Genomic DNA, 23,189 nt, shown 5'->3' with positions numbered 1-23,189 from the left:
CAAGAACATCCTTCCTCAGATAAGGCAACCAAAACTGCAAATAATACTCAAGATGTGGTCTCACCAAGGCCCTGTACAACTGCAGCAAGACATCCTTGTTCCTGTACTCAAACCCTCTTGCTACGATAGCCAACATACCATTTGCCTTCTTAACCGCCGGCTGCACCTGCATGCTTAACTTCAGCGACTGATGCACAAGGACACCCAGGTCTCATTGCACTTCCCCTTCTCCCAATCTATTGCCATTCAGATAATAATCTGCCTTCCTGTTTTTGCCACCAAAGTGGATAACCTCACATTTATCCACGTTATATTGCATCTGCCATGCTTTTGCCCAATCACCCAACCTGTCCAAATCATCCTGAAGTTTCTCGGCATCCCCCTCAAAGCACACACGCCCACCCAGCTTTGTGTCGTCTGCAAATTTGGAGATGTTACATCTAGTTCCCTTGTCTAGATCATTAATATATATTGTGAATAGCTGGGGTCCAAGGACCGATCCCTGCGGTACCCCACTAGTCACTGCCTGCCACTCGGAAAAAGACCCGTTTATTCCAACTCTTTGCTTTCTGTCTGCCAACTAGTTCTCTATCCAAGTCAATACCTTGCCACAATCCCATGTGCCTTAACTTTACACGCTAATCTCTTATGCGGGACCTTATCAAAAGCCTTCTGAAAGTCCAAATACACCACATCCACTGGTTCTCCCTTATCTATTTTACCAGTTACATCCTCAAAAAATTCCAGTAGATTAGTCAAGCACGATTTACCTTTCGTAAATCCATGTTGACTTTGTCCGATCCTGTCACTGTTTTCCAAGTGCTCTGCTATTTCATCTTTTATAATGGACTCTAGCATTTTCCCCACTACCGATGTCAGGCTTACCAGTCTGTAATTCCCCGTTTTCTCTCTACCACCTTTTTTGAATAGTGGGGTAACATTAGCTACCCTCCAATCCATGGGTACTGTTCCAGATTCCATCGAATGTTGGAAGATGATCAGCAATGCATCTACTATTTCTAGGGCCACTTCCTTAAGTACCCTAGGATGTAAATTATCAGGCCCTGGGGATTTATCGGCCTTCAATCCCATCAATTTCCCCAACACCATTTCCCTACAAATACTGATTTCTTTCAGTTCCTCCCTTTCATCAGACCCCATGTTCCCCGACACCTCTGGGATGTTATTTGTGTCCTCCTTTGTGAAGACAGAACCAAAATAGTATTTAATTGGTTCACCATTTCTTTGTTCCCCATTATAAATTCCCCTGATTCTGACTGCAAGGGACCTACGCTTGACTTCACCACCGCGCAGCCATGTGCTCGCGTGCTGCCGCTGGTCGATACACCGGTGCTCTGACCTCCTCATCCTCCTCCTTCTCATCTGAGGTCCATGCAGAAATAAAACAAATGGTTCCCATGCTGCTTGTAGATGCCTCCTTTGGTGAAGCGCTCATTGCAAGCGGGGAGAGAGTCTTCCAAGGAGGTCCCACAGTTGATGGAGTCAAGCTGCAGCACCGTGGACATCGGAAGGCCTTCTAAAAGTGCTCAGAGACCTTTTAAAGCCAAAGTCTGACACCTACAAGTAATCCTGGCTGCAATAAACTACATTTTGTTAGACCTGCAGCAGTGAGGAGGCCACCCACGAGTCAACCCGCCAGGTTACCTGGTGTGGTTTAGGAGGTGCGTGGATCACACCGAAAAGCTGGAAAAATCACGAGGGCCTCAAAATAGGTTTAGTGAGGCCCTTAACGAGCATTTAAGGATCTTTAATAGCGCAAAGGCCAGCTGGAGGCGGGAGCATTTCCCGACCTTCAAAACCAGCACCGGCAATATCTCGTGGAGGCAGGTTACGAACCTGACCTCTTTGAATCTGATTTTCCCATCTTTCCTGCCTCCTCCGACATCAGAAAATCACCCTTGCCCCCAAGTCTCTAGAGTGGGGCTTGAACTCACGACCTTCTGACTCAGAGATGAGTGTGTTACCACTGAGCCAAGAATGCCACAGACACTACCTCTGTGCAAACTCAGATGTCCATAAGTGTTGGCTCTGATATGGCACTTCAGTTCTCTGGCCTTCGGTAAGTGGAAAGTGTGTGCATGCCAAATTGGGCAAACTGAAACGTTGCATGTGTGGATTTCTCAGCAGCTTGGTTTGGAGACATAGGGCTCGATTTTCCAAGCCCCGAAGAGGTGGGAGTGGAAGGAAAATTGCAGAATCGGGGGGCAGGAATCCATCCCGCCTCCGTGCCAATGTTCCAGGAGGCGGGCACCTGACCTGTGTTGGGAGCCGCCTCCCAGAGGCGGGAAGGGGATTAGTGCCAATTAACTGCCTGTTAACAGGTAGCTAACAGGCAGTATTTGCCTAATCCCTATTTTTAGCCCTGAAGTGTGGGCTGTCCGATGGCTCCGAACCACGCCAAGTTAGCGAGGCGGACCCTCGGTCTGCAGGGGTTGGAGGGGTCGAGATGTCCGTTGTTCAGGTGAGTGATGGGTGCATGTGTGCAGAGGTAAGTGTGTGAGGTGTGTGTAAAGCGTTTTAATAAGTTTTACTTACCTTTGCTTTCTCCTGCAGGCTTCCTCCCTTCAGGTCTCGGGAATCCTTCAGCTCACCGGCACAGAAAGCAGAATGGCTGCTGAACTGTCAAAAGCTGCAGCCTCTGCTTTCTGGTCTGGAGAGTTCTCTAACTGAGTGAGTAAAAGGACTCAAGTTAGAAGACAGATTGTCAGTGTTTGACAGCTTCACAAAGCTGTCAAACGCTGATTTTATATCGGTCAAAAGCTCTTGACAGGTGAAATGTCAATCGCTGACGTCACCAGTAACCAGGTGTCCCTTAATTGGCCTGCTGAGCCCGCTGGGTGGGCTGAACAAGGTCAATCAAGGGAAAATCGCCTGGGTTGGCCACAAGTCGATGGAGGCGGGACTACAACCCAAAAAGTGGGAGTCCCGCCTCCAAAAGCTCCCCACTGACAAAATCCAGCCCATAGAAACATAGAAGATAGGAGCAGGAGTAGGCCATTCAGCCCCTCGAGCCTGTTCCACCATTTAATGAGATCATGGCTGATCACCCAAATTCAGTACCCTGTCCCTGCTTTCTCCCCATATCCCTTGATCCCTTTAGCCTTAAGAAATATATCTAACTCCTTCTTGAATATATTTAATGAATTGGCCTCAACTACCTTCTGTGGTAGAGAATTCCACAGGTTCACCACTCTCTGGGTGAAGAAATTCCTCCTCATCTCAGTCCTAAATGGCTTACCCCTTATCCTTAGACTGTGACCCCTGGTTCTGGGCTCCCCCGCCATCAGGAACATCCTTCCTGCATCTGGTCTGTCTAGTGCTGTTAGAATTTTATAAGTTTCAATGAGATCCCCTCTCATTCTTCTAAAATCTAGCGAATACAAATACAAGCCCAATTGACCCAATCTCTCTTCATACATCATTCCAGGTATCAGTCTGGTGAATCTTCGCTGCACTCCCTCCATGGCAAGAACATCCTTCCTCAGATAAGGTGACCAAAACTGCACACAATACTCAAGATGTGATCTCACCAAGGCCCTGTACAACTGCAGCAAGACATCCTTGCTCCTGTACTCGAATCCTCTCGCTTTGAAGGCCAACATACCATTTGTCTTCTTAACCGCCTGCTGCACCTGCATGCTTACCTTCAGCGAATGGTGTATAAGGACACCCAGGTCTCGTTGCACTTCCCCTTTTCCCAATCTATTGCCGTTCAGATAATAATCTGCCTTCCTGTTTTTGCCACCAAAGTGGATAACCTCGCATTTATCCACATTATACTGCATCTGCCATGCATCTGGCCAATCACCCAATCTGTCCAAATCATACTGGAGTTTCTCTGCATCCGCCTCACAGCACACACACCCACCCAGCTTTGTGTCATCTGCAAACTTGGAGATATTACATCTAGTTCCCTCGTCTAGATCATTAATATATATTGTGAATAGCTGGGGGTCCTAGCACAGTCCCTGCGGTACCCCACTAGTCACTGCCTGCCACTCGGAAAAAGATCCGTTTATTCCAACTCTGCTTCCTGTCTGTCAACCAGTTCTCTATCCAAGACAGTACCTTACCCCCAATCCCATGTGCTTTAACTTTACACACTAATCTCTTATGCGGGACCTTATCGAAAGCCTTCTGAAAGTCCAAATACAGGAAACTTTGTGTTATCTGGAGGCTAAGTGTCCGGCAAGCTTGCGCCACCGGCAAAAATCAGGAGCCGTTTAGTTAGGTTTTTTTTCTTCTCGGGCTTTTTTTTTTCCTTCTCGTGGCTTTTTTTTTCCCCAACAGTCAGACTCTGGAAAGTCTCTCTGAAGCTGTTGCTAAGCTACAGAGACGCTTCCAAGGTACGGGCCGACTGTTTAGAAGCTGTTGCTAAGCAACAGTGTTTGTTGTCAGATACGGAGATGAAAAGCTCCGTATGCTTCAACATTAACGCTGGTGTGTCCGGCAGCTTTGAGGGAACGGCAACAGCTCGGTCCCGTCGGTGCCAGATAGCACAAAGTTTCCTGTACACCACATCCACTGATTCTCCCCTATCTATTCTACCAGTTACATTCACAAAAAATTCAAGCATGATTTACCTTTTGTAAATCCATGTTGACTTTGTCCAATCCTGTCACTGTTTTCCAAGTGCTCTGCTATTACATCTTTTATAATGGACTCTAGCATTTTCCCCCACTACCGATGTTAGGCTTAACAGTCTATAATTCCCCATTTTTTCTCTACCACCTTTTTTAAATAGTGGGGTTACATTAGCTACCCTCCAATCCATGGGAACTGTTCCAGAGTCTACAGAATTTTGGAAGATGACCAGCAATGCATCTACTATTTCTAGGGCCACTTCCTTAAGTACCCTAGGATGTAGATTATCAGGCCCTGGGGATTTATCGGCCTTCAATGCCGTCAATTTCCCTAGCACCATTTCCCTACAAATACTGATTTCATTCAGTTCCTCCCTCTCATTAGACCCTATGTTCCCCGACACCTCTGGGATGTTATTTGTGTCCTCCTTTGTGAAGACAGAACCAAAGTATGTATTTAATTGGTTCGCCATTTCTTTGTTCCCCATTATAAATTCCCCTGATTCTGACTGCAAGGGACCTACACTTGACTTCACCAATCTTTTTCTCTTCATATATCTATAGAAGCTTTTACAGTCAGTTTTTATGTTCCCTGCAAGCTTACTCTCATATTCTATTTTCCCCCTCTTAATTAATCCCTTTGTCCTCCTTTGCTGAATCCTAAACTGCTCCCAATCCTCAGGTTTGCTGCTTTTTCTGGCCAATTTATATGTCCTCTCCTTGGATCTTATGCTATCCCTAATTTCCTTTGTTAGCCACGGTTGAGTCACCTTTTTTGTTTTATTTTTATGCCAAACAGGGATGAACAAATTCTGTAGTTCATCCATGCGATCTTTAAATGTTTGCCATTGCCTATCCACCGTCAACTCTTAAACGTGGCGGACCAAAGAGGTCAAGGATGATAAAAGGTCATTCAGCTCATTAAAACTTATCCCTCCAGTATTCATATTATTCATCAATAAAAGATTGCGAGGCACTTTAAAATTAAAATGACAAAATACATTATGGAAACCTTCCCATCACTTTTACGCAAACTGTAGCAAAGACCTATGACAATAAGGCAAGAGTAGCTTGAATCCATGTCGAACTACGTCAGTAATATTTATTTATTTATTTTTCTTCCATAATCTTCAAATTAATTCATTTAAAATGCTGATTCAGTACACTGGAAAAGTTTAGGAATTTTGTTTATGTCAAGTGAAGAGACACGCTCTAGAAATCAGATAGGATATGAGACAAAATTCCAAGTTAATTTTCTTTAAAAAAAAATAGCAGGCTTAGTTAACTCAAGCTGACAATTGAGTTTCCACTTCTACTAAACCTTAAGAAAACTGTTCCCACCACCATCCAACTGCTAATTACCTAAAGTAAGTGTCAATTGTTCATAAACTACAAATATTACATTGATTTTTAACCTGTGTATAATGGGTTTTAAAATTCATGAAGCAATACAAAAAATATTCCAACATTAATAAATGGGTTAACCTCAGAATACAGTAACAATTATTCTGCATGCTCGAAGCCGGTCTAAAGTTCCACGGATGAACAACAACCTTTAAATGTATTATTTCTGAAAATCAGTATGAATATGAAGGCGATGACAAACTTACTCGGAAATAATCACTGCACGCTGCCAGTACTGCTTTGTGGGCATGGAATTTTTGTTCCTCAGCAACCAGAATGACATCGCAGAGTATCCCATCATTCCTCTGCTGGTTCAGAGCTGCTAGGACAGCATCCTTATGAGACTTCGACTGGCAGAGCCTGTGACCTGTCAGCATTTCTTGAATGCTGTAAACAAACAAAAGTTATGAACAAAATTAAGACCCTTCCTTCAAAACAAAATTAGCAACGTGCTCACTCACAAAAAAACTCCTGTGCTGAACTATTCACAATAAATGAAAACAACAAGCCTTTGCGAATAAAACAAAAGCTCTCTCTAATGAATAATTAGAAAATAATGAAACCACCATCCAGTTAGTGTGGGCCACATGGTGGACTAGAAACAAAGCCTTTAAAATCTCATGACTGCTTGACACACAACTAAATCCTCTAGATTGAACCGGAGGTGATGCGGAGAATAATAGATGGCTATTTTGTACACAGCATGCATTAGAACTATTTTTAAGAGTTCAACATAAACCACAGATAAGATTAAAAATAAAACTGGAAACAAATACAGTACTAAATCTCCAACATCTTGCTCGCTGTGCAATGCAAGTTGCTGACAATATTTCAATGCTGCAATCTCGCAATCGACAATAGCTTTGAATGCCTCAACTGAATTAAATACCAGCTTGCGCAAGGTGACATCTCATACATTCATTTGTCAGATACACAGTACCTGAGGCACATTTCAGATGGCATATTCCAATCCAGATCCAGCAGGTACCAGCGCAAAAGGTGTTGGAGGTGCAAGAGAATCCCAGCTGAAAGGGCAACAATGGGATAGCAATGTGTGAGCATGAATAGGTTCGGCTCCAGTTGACTGTACAAGCATGGATTCCTGAGGCTCATCCAACACTGAATCAGGATTATTACAAACAGCAAATGAAAGGATGTTTTGGATTAATGGTTATGCAACTTTTGCCATTGGGTTTTCCATTTTACAATTTGCGAAGTGTTACCTTTTAAATAAAGAAATCACTTTGCTTAAAATGGTTTCATTTGTTGTTGAATAGTTGCATTCAGTATTGCACAAGATGTTTTTCAAAATATACATACCAGCTGACTTACAAAGTAACGCTAGAATATTTTCAAAATGTTATGCATTAGGTTAGCAAACAGTCTTCAACCCACTCATTTATAATACTAGCAGATTTCCCATGGCAGTGCTCACGTTAAATTGGAGAATATGCTGTTTTATAAGAGGAGCATTATATTAAGAAATATAATGTATTAATCGATCAGTAAGGTACATCTGTGTGTAACGTAGCTTGCCCCTTTAAGACCGCTAGGCTAATTGCTGTAAATAGGCACACCGAGGTCAACAAGGGCAATGTTTTTTCTGTAGAATGGCAGCTGTTTGTAAATACCTAGCTGGCCCCCAGTCAGTAAAAACAGCATGCAATGTCTAGCTGGCTTGCTTTCTTTCTTTTTAAAACAAAACACATTTGGCTGTCTGAAATGGTTCAGATGCACACCAGACACAGGATGTATTAAGATATGCCACAGGACGCAGAGGTTGCAATGATCAGATTCAGCCTCAGACAGTGTCCAGGAGAGGGATGGCGTCAGCAGCGAGTGTACAGAGTTTGTGCTGGAGTCGAAGACGATAGTTTACCAATGTTTGAGGCTCAGACAAGCAGTCTTCTGTGGCGTTGTTCAACAGTAACTTGGATAATACTCTGTTTTAAAAGGCCAAAAGCAAATATGAAAAAAGTATTATTCTGTTGCTATCCTTTTCAGGCCACAAAGTCTAACTGCTCAGTAAATACTGGTTGAGGTCAAAGCTAAATAGCTCCTTCCAGGCTGCAGGTCAGATACCTAACATTGTTTCTTTCCTTTTTTATAAGTGTGATTGGCAAGGTCAATCTATTAACATATTGCATATAGCAAATGTCATCACACACTTTCTGTAACGCTTCTATTGTATATCTACTCCAGGATCACCCTACTGCCAATGGCCTCTTTAAACTCCTCTCCCCTGGTCCCTCCACTAATATCTCTAACAAGTGCAAAGAGCTCATGAATTTCTTTGTCACCTAGATTGAGACCATCTGTTCAACTGCCTCTGCTGCTTCCCCTCCAAACCAAACCTCCCCCTAGCACTGCCACCCGAGTCCGGAACCTATGTCTATCTCCACTTTCTCTACCAACTCCACTCATAGCCTCTCAGAGCTCACTGCATCCATGAAACCCACCTCCTCCTCCCTTGACCCCACTCAGACTAAACTGCTGACCACCCAACTTCCCTTCCGGGACCCATTCTCACTGACATCATAAATGGTTCCCTCTCCTCAGGTATTGTCCCCTCCCTTTAAAAACTGCCTTGATTATTACGCTCCTCAAAAAACCCAACCTCGACCCATCTGCCCTGACAAATTACCACCCCATCTCCAGCCTCCCTTTATTCTTCAACAACCGTGAATATGTTGTCTCACGATTTGAATTCCTCCAATCAGGTTTCCAGCACTCACAGCACTAAAACAGCCCTAACCAAAACCATTTAAAAAAAAAATTTGTTCCTTGGGTGTGGGAATCGCTGGTAAGGCCAGCATTTATTGCCCATCCCTAATTGCTCGAGAAGGTGGTGGTGAGCCGCCTTCTTGAAACGCTGTAGTCCCTGTGGTGAAGGTACTCCCATAGTGCCGTTAGGTAGGGAATTCCAGGATATTGACCCAGCGACGATGAAGGAATGGAGATATATTTCCAAGTCAGGATGGTGTGAGACTTGGAGGGGAACGTGCAGGTGATGTTTCCATGTGCCTGCTGCCCTTGTCCTTCGAGGTGGTAGAAGTCACAGATTTGGGAGGGGCTGTTGAAGTAGCCTCGGCGAGTTGCTGTAGTGCATCTTGTAGATGGTACACACTGCAGCCACGGTACGCCGGTGGTGCAGGGAGTGAATGTTTAAGGTGGTGGATGGGGTGCCAATCAAGCGGGTTGCTTTGTCCTGGATGGTATCGAGCTTCTTCAGTGTTGTTGGAGCTGCACTCATCCAGGCAAGTGGAGAGTATTCCATCACACTCCTGACTTGTGCTTTGTAGATGGTGGAAAGGCTCTGTGGAGTCAGGAGGTGAGACACTAGCCGCAAAATACCCAGCCTCTGACCTGCTCTTGTAGCCACAGTATTTATGTGGCTCATCCAGTTAAGTTTCCAGTCAATGGTGACCCCCAGGATGTTGATGGTGGGGGATTCGGCGATGGTAATGCCATTGAATGTCATGGGGCAATGGTTAGACTCTCTCTTGCTGGAGATAGTCATTGCTGGCACTTGTGTGGCGTTAATGTTACTTGCTACTGTATTTATCAGCCCAAGTCTGAATGTTGTCCAGGTCTTGCTGCGTGCGGGCATGGATGGCTTCATTATCTGGGGAGTTGCGAATGGAACTGAACACTGTGCAATCATCAGCCAACATCCCCACTTCTGACCTCATGATTGAGGGAAGGTCACTGATGAAGCAGCTGAAGGTGGTTGGGCCTAGGACACCGCCCTGAGGAACTCCTGCAGCGATGTCCTGGGACGGAGATGATTGACCTCCAACAACCACAACCATCTTCCTTTGTGTTGGGTATGACTCCAGCCAGTAGAGCATTTTCCCCCGGATTCCCATTGAATTCAATTTTACTGGGGCTCCTTGATGCCACACACGGTCAAATGCTGCCTTGATGTCAGGGCAGTCACTCTCATCTCATCTCATGAATTCAGCTCTTTTGTCTGTTTGAGCCAAGGCTGTAATGAGGTCTGGAGCCAAGTGGTACTGGCGAAACCCAAACTGAGCATCGGTGAGCATGTTATTGGTGAGCAAGTGCCGCTTGATAGCACTGTGGACGACACCTTCCATCACTTTGCTGATGATTGAGTAGCTTGATGGGACTGTAATTGGCCGGTTTGGATTTGTCCTGCTTTTTGTGGACAGGACATATCTGGGTAGTTTTCCACATTGTCGGGTCGATGCCAGTATTGTAGCTGTACTGGAACAGCTTGGCTAGAGGCGTGGCTAGTTCTGGAGCACAAGACTTCAGCACCACAGCTGGGATGTTGTTGGGGCCCATAGCCTTTCTGTATCCAGTGCGCTCAGCCGTTTCTTGATATGAAATTGGCTGGAGATGGTGGGGGACCTCAGGAGGAGGCCAAGATGGATCATCCACTCAGCATTTCTAGCTGTAGGTGGTTGCAAACGTTTCAGCCTTGTCTTTTGCACTCCACCATCATTGAGGACGGGGATATTCATGGAGCCTCCTCCTCCAGTTAGTTGTTTAATTGTCCACTACCATTCACCACTGGGTGTGGCAGGACTGCAGAGCTTTAATCTGATCCATTGGTTGTGGGATCGATTAGCTCTGTCTTTGGCATGCTGCTTCCGCTGTTTAGCATGTATGTAGTCCTATGTTGCAGTGTCCTCAGGTTGGGAACTCATTTTTAAGTACGCCTGGTGCTGCTCCTGGCATGTTCTTCTACACTCCTTGTTGAACCAGGGTTGATCCCCTGGCTTGACGGTAATGGTAGAGTGAGGGATATGCCATGAGGTTACAGATTGTGATAGAATACAATTCTGCTGCTGCTGATGGCCCACAGCGCCTCATGGGTGCCCAGTCTTGAGCTGCCGGATCTGTTCCGAATCTATCCCGTTTAGCACGATGGTAATGTCACACAACACGATGGAGGGTGTCCTCAGTGTGAAGACGGGACGTTGTCTCCACAAGGACTGTGCGATGGTCACTGCTACCAATACGTTCATGGACAGCTGCATCTGCGACAGGTAGATTGGAGAGGACGAGGTCAAGTAGGTTTTTCCCTCGTGTTGGTTCTCTCACCACCTGTTGTAGGCCCAGTCTGGCAGCTATGTCATTCAGGACTCGGCCAGCAGTGGCACTACCGAGCCACTCTTGGTGATAGACATTGAAGTCCCCCCACCCAGAGTAAATTCTGTGCCCTTGCTACCCTCAATGCTTCTTCCAAGTGGTGTTCAACATGGAGGAGGACCGATTCATAAGCCAATGGAGGGTGGTAGATGCTAACCAGCAGCTTGACCTGAAGTCATGAGACTTCATGGGGTCCGGAGTCAATGTTGAGGACTCCCAGTGTCACTCCCTCCAACTGTATACCGCTGTGCCTCCGTGGGCCACCTCTGGTGGGTCTGTCCTGTCCCACCGGCAGGGATGGTGATGGAGGAGTCTGGGACATTGGCTGAAAGGTATGATTCTGTGAGTACGACTATGTCAGGCTGTTGCTTGACCAGTCTGTGGGGCAGCTATCCCAATTTTGGGACAAGTCCCCAGATGTTTGTGAGGAGGACTTTGCAGGGTTGACTGGGCTGGGTGTGCCGTTGCTGTGTCCGTAGTCGGTGCCGAGGTCAATGCTGGGTGGTCCGTCCAGTTTTATTCTTATTATGTTTCGTAGCAGTTTGTTACAACTGAGTGACTTGCTAGGCCATTTCAGAGGGCAGTTAAGAGTCAACCACATTGCTGTGGGTCTGGAGTCACATAGGTCAGACCGGGTAAGGACGGCAGATTTCCTTCCATAATGGACATTAGTGAACCAGATGGGTTTTTAGGGCAATCCAATAGTTTCATGGTTACCATTACTGATACTAGCTTTTTATTCCAGATTTATTTAATTAACAGAATTTAAATTCCCCAGCTGCCGTAGTGGGATTTGAACTCACTTCTCTGGATCATTCGTCCAGTAACATAACCACTATGCTATCGTACTGTTATGAGCAATATTCTCTGTGAGCATGGTGTATTATCTCTCCAGGTCCCCTCTGCAGCCTTTGACACAGTGAAACACACCATCCTTCTCCAATGCCTCTTCCATTGCCCAGCTCAGTTGGACTGCCCTTGCTTGGTTCATAATTTCGTAGTTTTAGAATTGCCCCCTTCCCATATGTCTCTTACGACCTCCTGCGCTGAGTGCCCATGCCTCCCCCGCTATATCCAGCTCCCTCCTACCGCTTCCCACCCATGTCTGCATCTGTGCCTGACTATCTTCACCACTAAAAAAAAATTAAGCCTGTGGGCTGGATCCCCGCTCCACCCATGAACTACAGCTCAAAAAGCATTCACAACCTACCGGCCTGTCCCACCTCGCCCCTGAACTCACCATCACAAAATGCTGCTTTCCCCGCCACACCTTCCAGCCAAAAAAACAGAAACAGGAAAGTCAAAAAGGACAGAATAGCACTGAGCAATAGTGATCTTTATTTTCAATCTGCCTGAAGTTTTTGATAAATAATTCTAATCATGCATTGTGAAACTTCCAAAGTTATCTCATCAGTTGAGGAGTTGTACACATTAGCTGCCAGGTAAATGCAGCACTTCGGATACTCCCGATGCTCTGCAATAAATGCATGAATTTGAAATATATACACAAGTTATTATTATTCCTTCCTGTAGGTTTTGTATATTTATGCAAATGCTAAGAACGAAGAATAGCCCTTAGTATGAAGTATATTTAGCAATATTAGGCACTCATTTACTCTCAGTTGTAATTAAACATCTTGGAGGAGAAAGTAGATGACACCGCCACTAGACCCCCAGTTGTCATTGTTGTATATATTAGGGGGTAGCATTTCCACTAGTTTTGCGCCCAGATTCCTGCAGAATCGGCCAAACCAGCACAAAAGATCAAGGAATTTAAAATGCAAGTGAGTTACACCCAAAAATACTTACACTCGTGTTTTCCGTGATCTTTTACGCATGGTTCAAAATTTCGCTGAAACAGGCCCCGCCCACAAAAGTGGCCACACCCCCAGGTCGAAATTTCAAGATTGCACTGGTTCGGGAAGGTTCTTCAAATTGCGCTCATTTTCTTAGGCACACAAGCATGTTTTAAAATTTTCTTCACATCAAAAAATAATTAATTTACTAAGAAACTGATTAGTGTACACCAATGAAACTATTAAATGGTTCAGCATAGTTTTTTTCCCCAGTCATTTTCCATTGATTTTAAATCAGGCTATCCACAGGTGGAGGCCTGGAAACTCTCATTAAAAATGCTTATTTTTGATGATAAACCCAGCTGTATTAATAAAATTGCACCCGGTTACCACTCTTAAATACATCAAGGGATACTTTTTAATGGGAAAAAGAAACAATTACATTCGATTTCACTGTCCAATTGAAGATTTTGGACTGGGTTTTCACGGGGAAGGCGAGTTGGGGGTGGTGGGCTCCAACTGGGACAGGAAACCCAGGAGAATGGGTTTCTCGCAGGCCCTGCCGACCTGAAGTGCGGTTTAAAAAGAGTGCTGCAAGTTGGGTGAGTGAGGGGGCTGGATTTTCATTGAGAAGTCGGGTAGGAGGCGGGACTACAACTTTCGGGGTTGTAGTCCCGCCTCCATCGAGTTCTAGCCAACCCACGCTATTTTCCCTTGATTGACCTTGTTGAGCCCACCCAGCAGGAATCCCACACTTCAACATTAAAAATAGGGATTAGGCTAAAAACTGCCTGTTAACTACCCGTTAACAGGCAGTTAATTGGCACTAATCCCCTTCCCACCTCGGGGAGGCGGGTCCTAGTGCGGGGCGGGTACCCGCCTCCTTTGAAACTGGCATGGAGGCTGGTTGGGACCCCCGATTTCGGGATTTTAACCCCCCGCACGCCTCCAATCCCGCCTCCACGGCCCAATGAAAATCCTGCCCAGGGAGTCTTAACTGTTTGCTGAAATCAAACTTGTGTTTGTTTCATATTTACTGTTTTTTAAAAAAATTTTATTCACGTACAACAGTACTTATACAACTCATCAATTACATAGTAAATCCATTACATCCTATTGACCACAATAAGAAAAAAAATAAAGCCTTGAGAACAGCTCTGTGGTTAACAATATAAATGCAATGATAAATTTTACAAATGAATCAATATTTACAGTACAAACTACCACTATTTCAATAAATCAAGAAAAAACCCGTATCACGCCAGTCCTACTGACATTGTTCACCCATTCAATCGTTCAATTATCCGCTCGTTCGCAAATTCCATCATGCGTGCGTGTCATTTGTGTCTACGTTACTGCATGCGTGCGTTCGTTCGTCCGTTCGTTCTGTCGAACGTAAGTTCCATTGTGCATGCATGCGTGCGTATCATGTGTGTCTGCAAGCATGCGTTCACTCGAGCGTTCGTTTGATTCAGAACCCAGCCGTCAAAGTACTCAAATTTCTTACCAATATAATTTATTTTAACTTTTTTTTCCCTTTTTTTAATTTTCCCGTTAACTTATTTTTCTCCCTTTTATAAAACATACCATTTACTGGGCAATAATCTCAAAGTAAATTCCACATAGACACTAATTAACACCACAATGTACAAAGTCCCATAGCCTTAACAGAAATCAATTAAAGCTTCAAGCAGACTGCTTTCAACCAGAAAACCAGAAACTTCAACAAAGCAAGTGAATACCAGTTCTACGCCAGTCCTATTGGCAATCTAATAACTCCTCGTTTTCACTTGATGTTGTCTAACCATGTAATGTCATAATCCTTGTCCACAGTCTTCAGCTTTTCCACGGAAAAGAAGCCAACCACTTTCTCGAATCCCGTAAAAAGACCGAATACTCAAATTTTCTTCTACTTGCCGTTATCGCTCACAGGACCCAACCGTCAAAATACTCATTATTCCTTGCCGATATTACTTTGTTTTGTCTTTTATCTTCCTTTTATTTTCCTTTTTTTTTCCACTTGTATTCCGTTCTCTTTTCACATCTTATGGCCGCTCATGCGCCATGTTACAGATGGAAACAGTCCGTCTTTCCTCCACCAAAATGGCGGCGCACAAACCCGATCCCATCACCGAAACAAAGCCTCACAGCTGCCACCAGACGGGGCCGCTGGAAGTCATTCAGGCCAGAGACCATTCTTCAACCTTAGAAACTGTGCAGCATGCTCACCCACAGCATCTCCCGACTCCGCTTCTGCCAACCAGCCGCTCCGCCCTGGGCCTCCCGCCTAGGACACTCTCCTCTGGGTCTTCCACCCGGGGCCTTCTGCACTGGGCCCTCCGCACTGGCATTCCCCCCGAGCAGCTGGGGTGTGGAGCAGTCCGTTCACACAGCACCGAGCAGAGCTGAGCTGCTGAGAATCTCACAGCCTGTGTGTCTCTCTCCACATTTACTGTGATGGTCTACGGTTTCAAATCTAAATTTCCCACTTTAAGCAGGGTTATAAAGGGATATACAAGGCCTACAAGCATAAATTTTTACAAATAAATCAAATATTTACAGTACAAACTACCACTATTTCAATAAACCAAAAAAAAAAGGCCTACAATTCAGAGCAGCTGATGGCAGTTAATTAGGGAAACTAGATTAAACTGGTTCTCCTGTAGTAGAACAGCAAGCTCCTTTGTTTCAGGGCCTATAAAAACAGGCTTTGCAGTGCGATTTTGCACAGAGTGTGGTTTAAACAGAGTGCTGCGAGTTGGGTGAGTCAGGGAGTTAGGTCAGGAGTGGAAGGAGGAGCTCCCTTGCTTCGTCTTTGTTTTTCCTAACTTTTCACCCTGTAGGAATTGGTTCTTACTTTACACCAAGGAAAGAGCCCGAGAGCGGGAGCAGTCAAACAACAACTGCGAAACCGCTAAAATGACGTCACAACCAGGGAAGGAGCTGATTGGTAAGTGGGACTTGGTGAGTATTTCTACAGTCGAGTCGTTACAGTAAAAGTAAGGTCTCCAATTTAAAGTAGTGCTTAAAGGGAAGTAAGGTCCCTAGTGTATTTACTTCCTTTAAATTAAAGAATATTAAAGGGAGTAAATTAAAGGTAGGACATGGCAGGGCAGCTCAGCAGTGTGGAGTGCTCCTCCTGTGCTACGTGGGAAGTCAGGAACACTTTAGGTGTCCAGGGCGAACACATGTGCAGGAAGTGTCTCCAGCTGCAGCTACTTGAAATCCGCGTTTCGGAGCTGGAGCTGCAGCTGGAGTCACTGTGGAGCATCCGCAAAGCTGAGATCTTCGTGGATAGCACGTTTAACGAGGTGGTCACACCGCAGGTAAAGAGTGCACAGGCAGACAGAGAATGGGTGACTGCCAGACAGAGTAAAACAACTAGGAAGGTAGTGCAGGAGTCCCCTGGGTCCATCTCCCTCTCCAACAGATTTTCCATTTTGGATACTGATGGGGGAGATGGTTTCTCAGGGGAATGCAGTTAAGAGCCAAGTCCGTGGTACAACAAGTGGCTCAGCTGCACAGGAGGGGAGGAAAAAGAGTGGGAGAGCAATAGTGATAGGGGATTCTATCATAAGGGGAACAGATAGACGTTTTGTGGCCACAGACGTGACTCCAGGATGGTATGTTGCCTCCCTGGTGCCAGGGTCAAGGACGTCACTGAACGGCTGCAGGGCATTCTGAAGGGGAGGACAAACATTCAGAGGTCGTGGTTCACATTGGTACCAACGACATGGGTAGAAAGAGGGATGAGGTCCTGCAACAACAATTTAGTTGCTAGGTAGCAGATTAAAAAGCAGGACCTCAAAGGTTGTAATCTCTGGGGGGGGGGGGGGTGTTTAAACCAAGTTAGCAGGGGGATAGGATATGGAGTGCAGCTATAGTAGGGGGTGATGCACAGCCAAATATAGAGGAAAAAACAAGTCAGCCTTGAAGGCAGAGCAAATATGTAACGGCACAAGGGAGTATGGCAAGGCTGGATGGCATTTATTTTAATGCAAGGAGTCTTGCGAGTAAGGCAGATGAATTGAAGGTGTTGATGAACACATGGGAGTACGATATTGTTGCTATCACAGAGACATGGTTGAGGGAGGGGCAGGACTGGCAGCTCAATATTCTGGGGTATAGAATCTTCAGGCGAAACAGAGGGGGGTGTAAAAGAGGGGGTGTCGCAATATTAATCAAGGAGTCAATTACTGCTGTAAGGAGGGTTGATATCTTAGCAGGTTTCTCTAATGAGGCCATATGGGTAGAACTTGAAAACAAAAAGGGGGCAAGTACTTTGGGGGCATATAGTACACGCCCAGCAAACAGTCAGGTGAAGATAGAGGAACAGATATATGGGCAAATCTCAGAGAAGTGTAGAAATAATAGGGTAATAATAGTGGGGGATTTCAACTTCCCCAATATTAACTAGGCTAGTCAGAGTGTGAAAGGCTTAGAGGGTGCGGAATTCTTAAAGTGCATCCAGGAGTGCATTTTGAGCCAGCATGTAGACAGTCCTACAAGAGAGGGGGCGGTACTGGACCTAATTCTAGGGAATGTAGCCGGGCAAGTGGTAGAAGTGTCAGTAGGAGAGCATTTTGATGACAGTGACCATAATTCGGTGAGATTTAAGGTAGTCATGGAAAAGGACAAAGATGGACCAGAAATAAAGGTTCTAAATTGGGGGGGGAAGGCCAATTTTAATATGATACGGCAGGATCCGGACAAAGTGAAATGGGATCAGCTACTTGTAGGAAAATCCACATCAGAGCAGTGAGAGTCTTTCAGAAAGGAAAGAGAGAGAGTACAACTCCAACATGTTCCTGTAAAGGTCAAGGGTTGGACCAACAAGTCCAGGGAACCCTGGATTTCAAGGGATATACAAGAATGGATTAGGAAAAAAAGGGAGGTTTTTGGTAGATACAAAAGGACTAAAAATAGTGGAAGCCCTAGAAGAGTATAGAAAGTGCAGGGGGGTACTTAAAAAAGAAATGAGAGCGAAGAGGGGGCATGAAATAACACTGGTGGGCAAAATAAAGGAAAATCCCAAGGTGTTTTATAAGTATATTAAGGGCAAGAGGATAACCAGGGAAAGAATAGTACCAATTAGGAACCAAAGTGTCAATCTGTGTGTAGAGCCGGAAGATGTGGGTGAGGTTTTAAATGAATATTTTGCATCTGTGTTCACTATGGAGAAGGACGATGTAGGCATAGAAATCAGGCAGGGGGATTGTGATATACTTGAACAAATTAGTATTGAGAGGGAGGAGGTACTAGTGGTTTTAACAGGCTTAAAAGTATATAAATCCCCAGGCCCAGATGAGATGTATCCCTGGCTGCTGTGTGAGGCAAGGGAGGAGATTGCAGGGGCTCTGACACAAATTTTCAGAACCTCTGGCCACAGGGGAGGTGCCAGAGGACTGGAGAACAGCTAACGTAGTACCATTACTCAAGAAGGGTAGTAGGGATAAACCAGGGAATTACAGGCCAGTGAGCCCAACATCAGTGGTAGGGAAATTATTGGAAAAAATTCTGAGGGACAGAATTAGTCTCCACTTGGAGAGACAAGAATTAATCAAGGATAGTCAGCATAGCTTAGTCAGGGGGAGATCATGTCTAACCAATTTGATTGAATTTTGAGGGGGTGACTAGGTGTGTGGATGAGGGGAGTGCAGTTGATGTAGTCTACATGGACTTCAGTAAGGCTTTTGACAAAGTCTCACATGGGAGACTGGTCAAGAAGGTAAAAGCCCATGGGATCCAGGGCAATTTGGCACATTGGATCCAAAATTGGCTTAGTGGCAGGAGGCAGAGGGTGATGGTCAAAGGTTGTTTTTGTGACTGGAAGCCTGTGTCCAGTGGTGCACCGCAGGGATCGGTGCTGGGTCCTTTGCTGTTTGTAGTGTACATTAATGATTCAGATATGAATGTAGGAGGTATGGTCAGGAGGTTCGCAGATGACATGAAAATCGGTGGAGTGGTAAATAGCAAGGAGGGAAGCCTCAGGCTACAGGACGATATAGATGGGTTGGTCAGATGGGCAGAACAGTGGCAAATGGAATTTAACCCTGAAAAGTGTGAGGTGATGCATTTTTGGAGGACTAACAAGGCAAGGGAATATACAATGAATGGTAGGACCCTAGGAAGGACAGAGGATCAGAGGGACCTTGGTGTGCATGTACATAGATCCCTGAAGGCAGGACAGGTAGATAAGGTGATTAAAAAGGCATATGGGATACTTATATTCTATGCCTCGGCTAATGAAGGCAAGAGCAGGGAGGTTATGATGGAGCTGTACAAAACGCTGGTTAGGCCACAGCTGGAATACTGTGTGCAGTTCTGGTCGCTACACTTTAGAGAGGATGTGATTGCATTTGAGAGGGTGCAGAGGAGATTCACCAGGATGTTACCTGGGCTGGAGCGCTTCAGCTATGAAGAGAGACTGAACAGGCTGAGGTTGTTTTCCTTAGAGCAGAGAAGGCTGAGGGGGGACCTGATTGAGGTGTACAAAATTATGAAGAGCATAGATAGGATAGATAGAAAGGAACTTTTCCCCTTAGTAGAGGGGTCAATAACTAGGGGGCATAGTCTCAAGGTAAGGGGCAGGAGGTTTAGAGGGGATTTGAGGAAAAACTTTTTCACCCAGAGGGTGGTTGGAACCTGGAACTCACTGCCTGAAAGGGTGGTAGAGGCAGGAACCCTCACAACATTCAAGAAGCATTTGGATGAGCACTTGAAATGCCATTGCATACAAGGCTATGGACCAAATGCTGGAAAATGGGATTAGAATAGACAGGGCTTGATGGCCGGCGCGGACACGATGGGCCGAAGGGCATCTTTCTGTGCTGTATAACTATGACTCTATGAAGGGCAGGGCCAGATTTGCATCTGAAGCCTCTGTTTCCAACCCACAGCCAGCCAGATGGAGAAGCTGGCTGGCTGTGAGCGGGTAGGTCTGTGGCACTAGGCCACACAGAGGAGGGAGGGATCTGGTGGGTGACGCTGCCGGCCTCTGGAGGATTGGGAGTGGGGGTTGGTGGAAAAAAGAGGATCGGTGCCATCGAGGGACTGAGGGCAGTGTGGCGGGGGGGGGGGGGGGGGTGGTGGGTGGATGAGGAAGCTCAAGGCCGTGGAGGAACCGTGGGGGTAGCAAGATCGGGGCCGGCCTACATAGATACATAGAGGATAGGAGCAGGAATAGGCCATTCGGCCCCTCAAGCCTGCTCCGCCATTTAATGAGATCATGGCTGATCATCCAAATTCAGTACCCTGTCCCTGCTTTCTCCCCATATCCCTTGATCCCTTTAGCCTTAAGAAATATATCTAACTGCTTCTTGAATATATTTAATGAATTGGCCTCAACTGCCTTCTGTGGTAGAGAATTCCACAGGTTCACCACTCTCTGGGTGAAGAAATTCCTCCTCATCTCAGTCCTAAATGGCTTACCCCTTATCCTTAGACTGTGACCCCTGGTTCTGGACCCCCCTGCCATCAGGAACATCCTTCCTGCATCTAGTCTATCTAGCCCTGTTAGAATTTTATAAGTTTCAATGAGATCCCCTCTCATTCTTCTAAGCTCTAGCGAATATAAGCCTAATTGACCCAATCTCTCCTCATACGTCATTCCTGCCATCCCAGGTATCAGTCTGGTGAATCGTCGCTGCACTCTCTCCATGGCAAGAACATCCTTCCTCAGATAAGGCGACCAAAACTGCACACAATACTCAAGGTGTGGTCTCACCAAGGCCCTGTACAACTGCAGCAAGACATCCTTGCTCCTGTACTCGAATCCTCTCGCTATGAAGGCCAACATACCATTTGCCTTCTTAACCGCCTGCTTACCTTCAGTGACTGGTGCACAAGGACACCCAGGTCTCGTTGCACTTCCCCTTTTCCCAATCTATTGCCGTTCAGATAACTATCTGCCTTCCTGTTTTTGCCACCGAAGTGGATAACCTCGCATTTATCCACATTATCCTGCATTTGCCATGCATCTGCCCAATCACCCAAGCTGTCCAAATCATACTGGAGTTTCTCTGCATCCGCCTCACAGCACACACGCCCACCCAGCTTTGTGTCGTCTGCAAACTTGGAGATATTACATCTAGTTCCCTCGTCTAGATCATTAATATATATTGTGAATAGCTGGGTTCCTAGTACCGATCCCTGCGGTACCCCACTGGTCACTGCCTACCACTCGGAAAAAGATCCGTTTATTCCAACTCTTTGCTTCCTGTCTGCCAACCAGTTCTCTATCCAAGACAGTAGCTTACCCTCAATCCCATGTGCTTTAACTTTGCACGCTAATCTCGTATGCGGGACCTTATCGAAAGCCTTCTGAAAGTCCAAATACATCACATCCACTGGTTCTCCCTTATCTATTCTACCAGTTACATCCTCAAAAAATTCCAGTCGATTAGTCAAGCATGATTTACCATTTGTAAATCCATGTTGACTTTGTCCGATCCTGTCACTGTTTTCCAAGTGCTCTGCTATTACATCTTTTATAATGGACTCTAGCATTTTCCCCACTACCGATGTCAGACTTACCGGTCTATAATTCCCCGTTTTCTCTCTACCACCTTTTTTAAATAGTGGGGTTACATTAGCTACCCTCCAATCCATGGGAACTGTTCCAGAGTCTATAGAATTTTGGAAGATGACCAGCAAAGCATCTACTATTTCTCGGGCCACTTCCTTAAGTACCCTAGGATGTAGATTATCAGGCCCTAGGGATTTATCGGCCTTCAATCCTGTCAATTTCCCTTACTCCATTTCCCTACAAATACTGATTTCATTCAATTCCTCCCTCTCATTGGACCCTATGTTCCCCGACATCTCTGGGCAGTTATTTGTGTCCTCCTTTGTGAAGACAGAGCCAAAGTATGTATTTAATTGGTCTGCCATTTTTTGTTCCCCATTATAAATTCCCCTGATTCTGACTGCAAGGGACCTACACTTGACTTCACCAATCTTTTTCTCTTCATGCTGATCGGGGTGGGGAGATGAGGAAGATCGGGGCTGTCCACCGGGGGATCATAGCTGGCCTCAGGCCGATCGGTGGGGGTGGGGGGTCCGGGAAGGTGATTGGAGGCCTCGTAGGAAGGTCTCCGATCACGAATGGTGGGCTCGACAGGGACCCTGGATCCAAGAGGTAGGTGTAAAGGCACTTACCTCCTGGGTCCAGCAGTCCTCGCCTTGCTGCAACTGCCGGGTTTTAACGAGGTGTGTAAAACCCGACCAGCTACAGTTAGAAACAAAATGTAGGTTAAAGAGGCTTCCAGCCTCGTTGTAATATTTAAATTGATGTCCCACCTCCTGGCAGCGGGTTGGCTGCCCGCCCCCACCCCCTCCGTTAAAACCAGAAGTAGGCAGGTTGGAAGTGGGTTAAGGTCGGGATTCCAATTTTTAACAATTTAACTACCCCCTCGCTCCAAACCCAAACTTTTTTTAGATTAAAATTCCCCCCTTTATATTTGTGATTATGCAAATGAATTTTAACATAAACTTGAACTGTAAACTAACCGGCTCAATCTATAACGTATTTTGTAAAGCAGAAACGCAATTCCATCATGTATATTTATTAATAAATCATATAGCAGTAGAACATTACTCCATCACAAGCATCTTCCAGCAAGATATATATTCATGAAAATCCCCCAAATCAAACATGCAGCCTATTTCACCAGTTAGTGCATTATGAAAAAACCACACAAAGCAAATCGAATTTTAGCTGCATAGACAGAATACAGAGCTGTATCAATGAAAATTAGAGCTTTACTGCACCAAAGATAGTTGTCTCAGCAAAGAATTAGCTATCATTGCCCTTCAGCAATGTCCTTGCTCCCTGAGAAAGTCACTCCAATGTTATTTGCTGAATGATACTGTGCTGAATGATACTGTGCTGTTAATAAAGAAAAAAAAATGAAGTAAGTGCTGGCTATGATAATAAGTTATTTGCTCAGACACAGAACTATATCACAATCAAGTACATTCACATGGAAAATTGCTGGTTTCACACCAGTAATTTGCTTTTTTGTACATTATAGATGCCATAACAGAGATAACAAACAGGAACAAATGTTTCACGAATCTAACCCTGGTGGTTGCTGGGAACAAAGACCATTTAGCTGGCAACAGGGAAGAATCAGATTTCCCATATTCTAGCAACCTGTTACACTGTTGCAAGGTGGTTGTTAGGATGTGGACTGGGTGTGGGGTTCATTTGACGACTGAAATGAAATGTGTGGTGTATGTAACCTGTTCCACCTTAAGAGAA

General features: G+C 45.4%; 1 protein-coding gene across 1 annotated transcript in view; it reads right to left on the bottom strand.

The window, feature by feature from the left end:
* The window catches only part of klhl32 (kelch-like family member 32), a 411,538-nt gene that overhangs the window by 303,723 nt on the left and 84,626 nt on the right, over window positions 1-23,189 (bottom strand). The window contains exons 2-3 of the mRNA XM_085997427.1: window positions 6,949-7,033; window positions 6,215-6,395 (exon numbers count right to left, since the gene is read on the bottom strand). Coding sequence (XP_085853553.1) covers window positions 6,215-6,395; window positions 6,949-6,971 — 204 coding nt within the window. The 5' untranslated portion in view covers window positions 6,972-7,033. The remainder of the gene's footprint in view (window positions 1-6,214; window positions 6,396-6,948; window positions 7,034-23,189) is intronic.

The sequence above is a fragment of the Somniosus microcephalus genome, chromosome 9 (assembly GCF_052327205.1).
Source record: "Somniosus microcephalus isolate GS21.2 chromosome 9, FLI_Smic_1.0, whole genome shotgun sequence".
Taxonomy (NCBI): Eukaryota; Metazoa; Chordata; class Chondrichthyes; order Squaliformes; family Somniosidae; genus Somniosus; species Somniosus microcephalus.
Note: the sequence above shows the minus strand (reverse complement) of the source record. Positions and strands in the feature narration are given on the sequence as shown.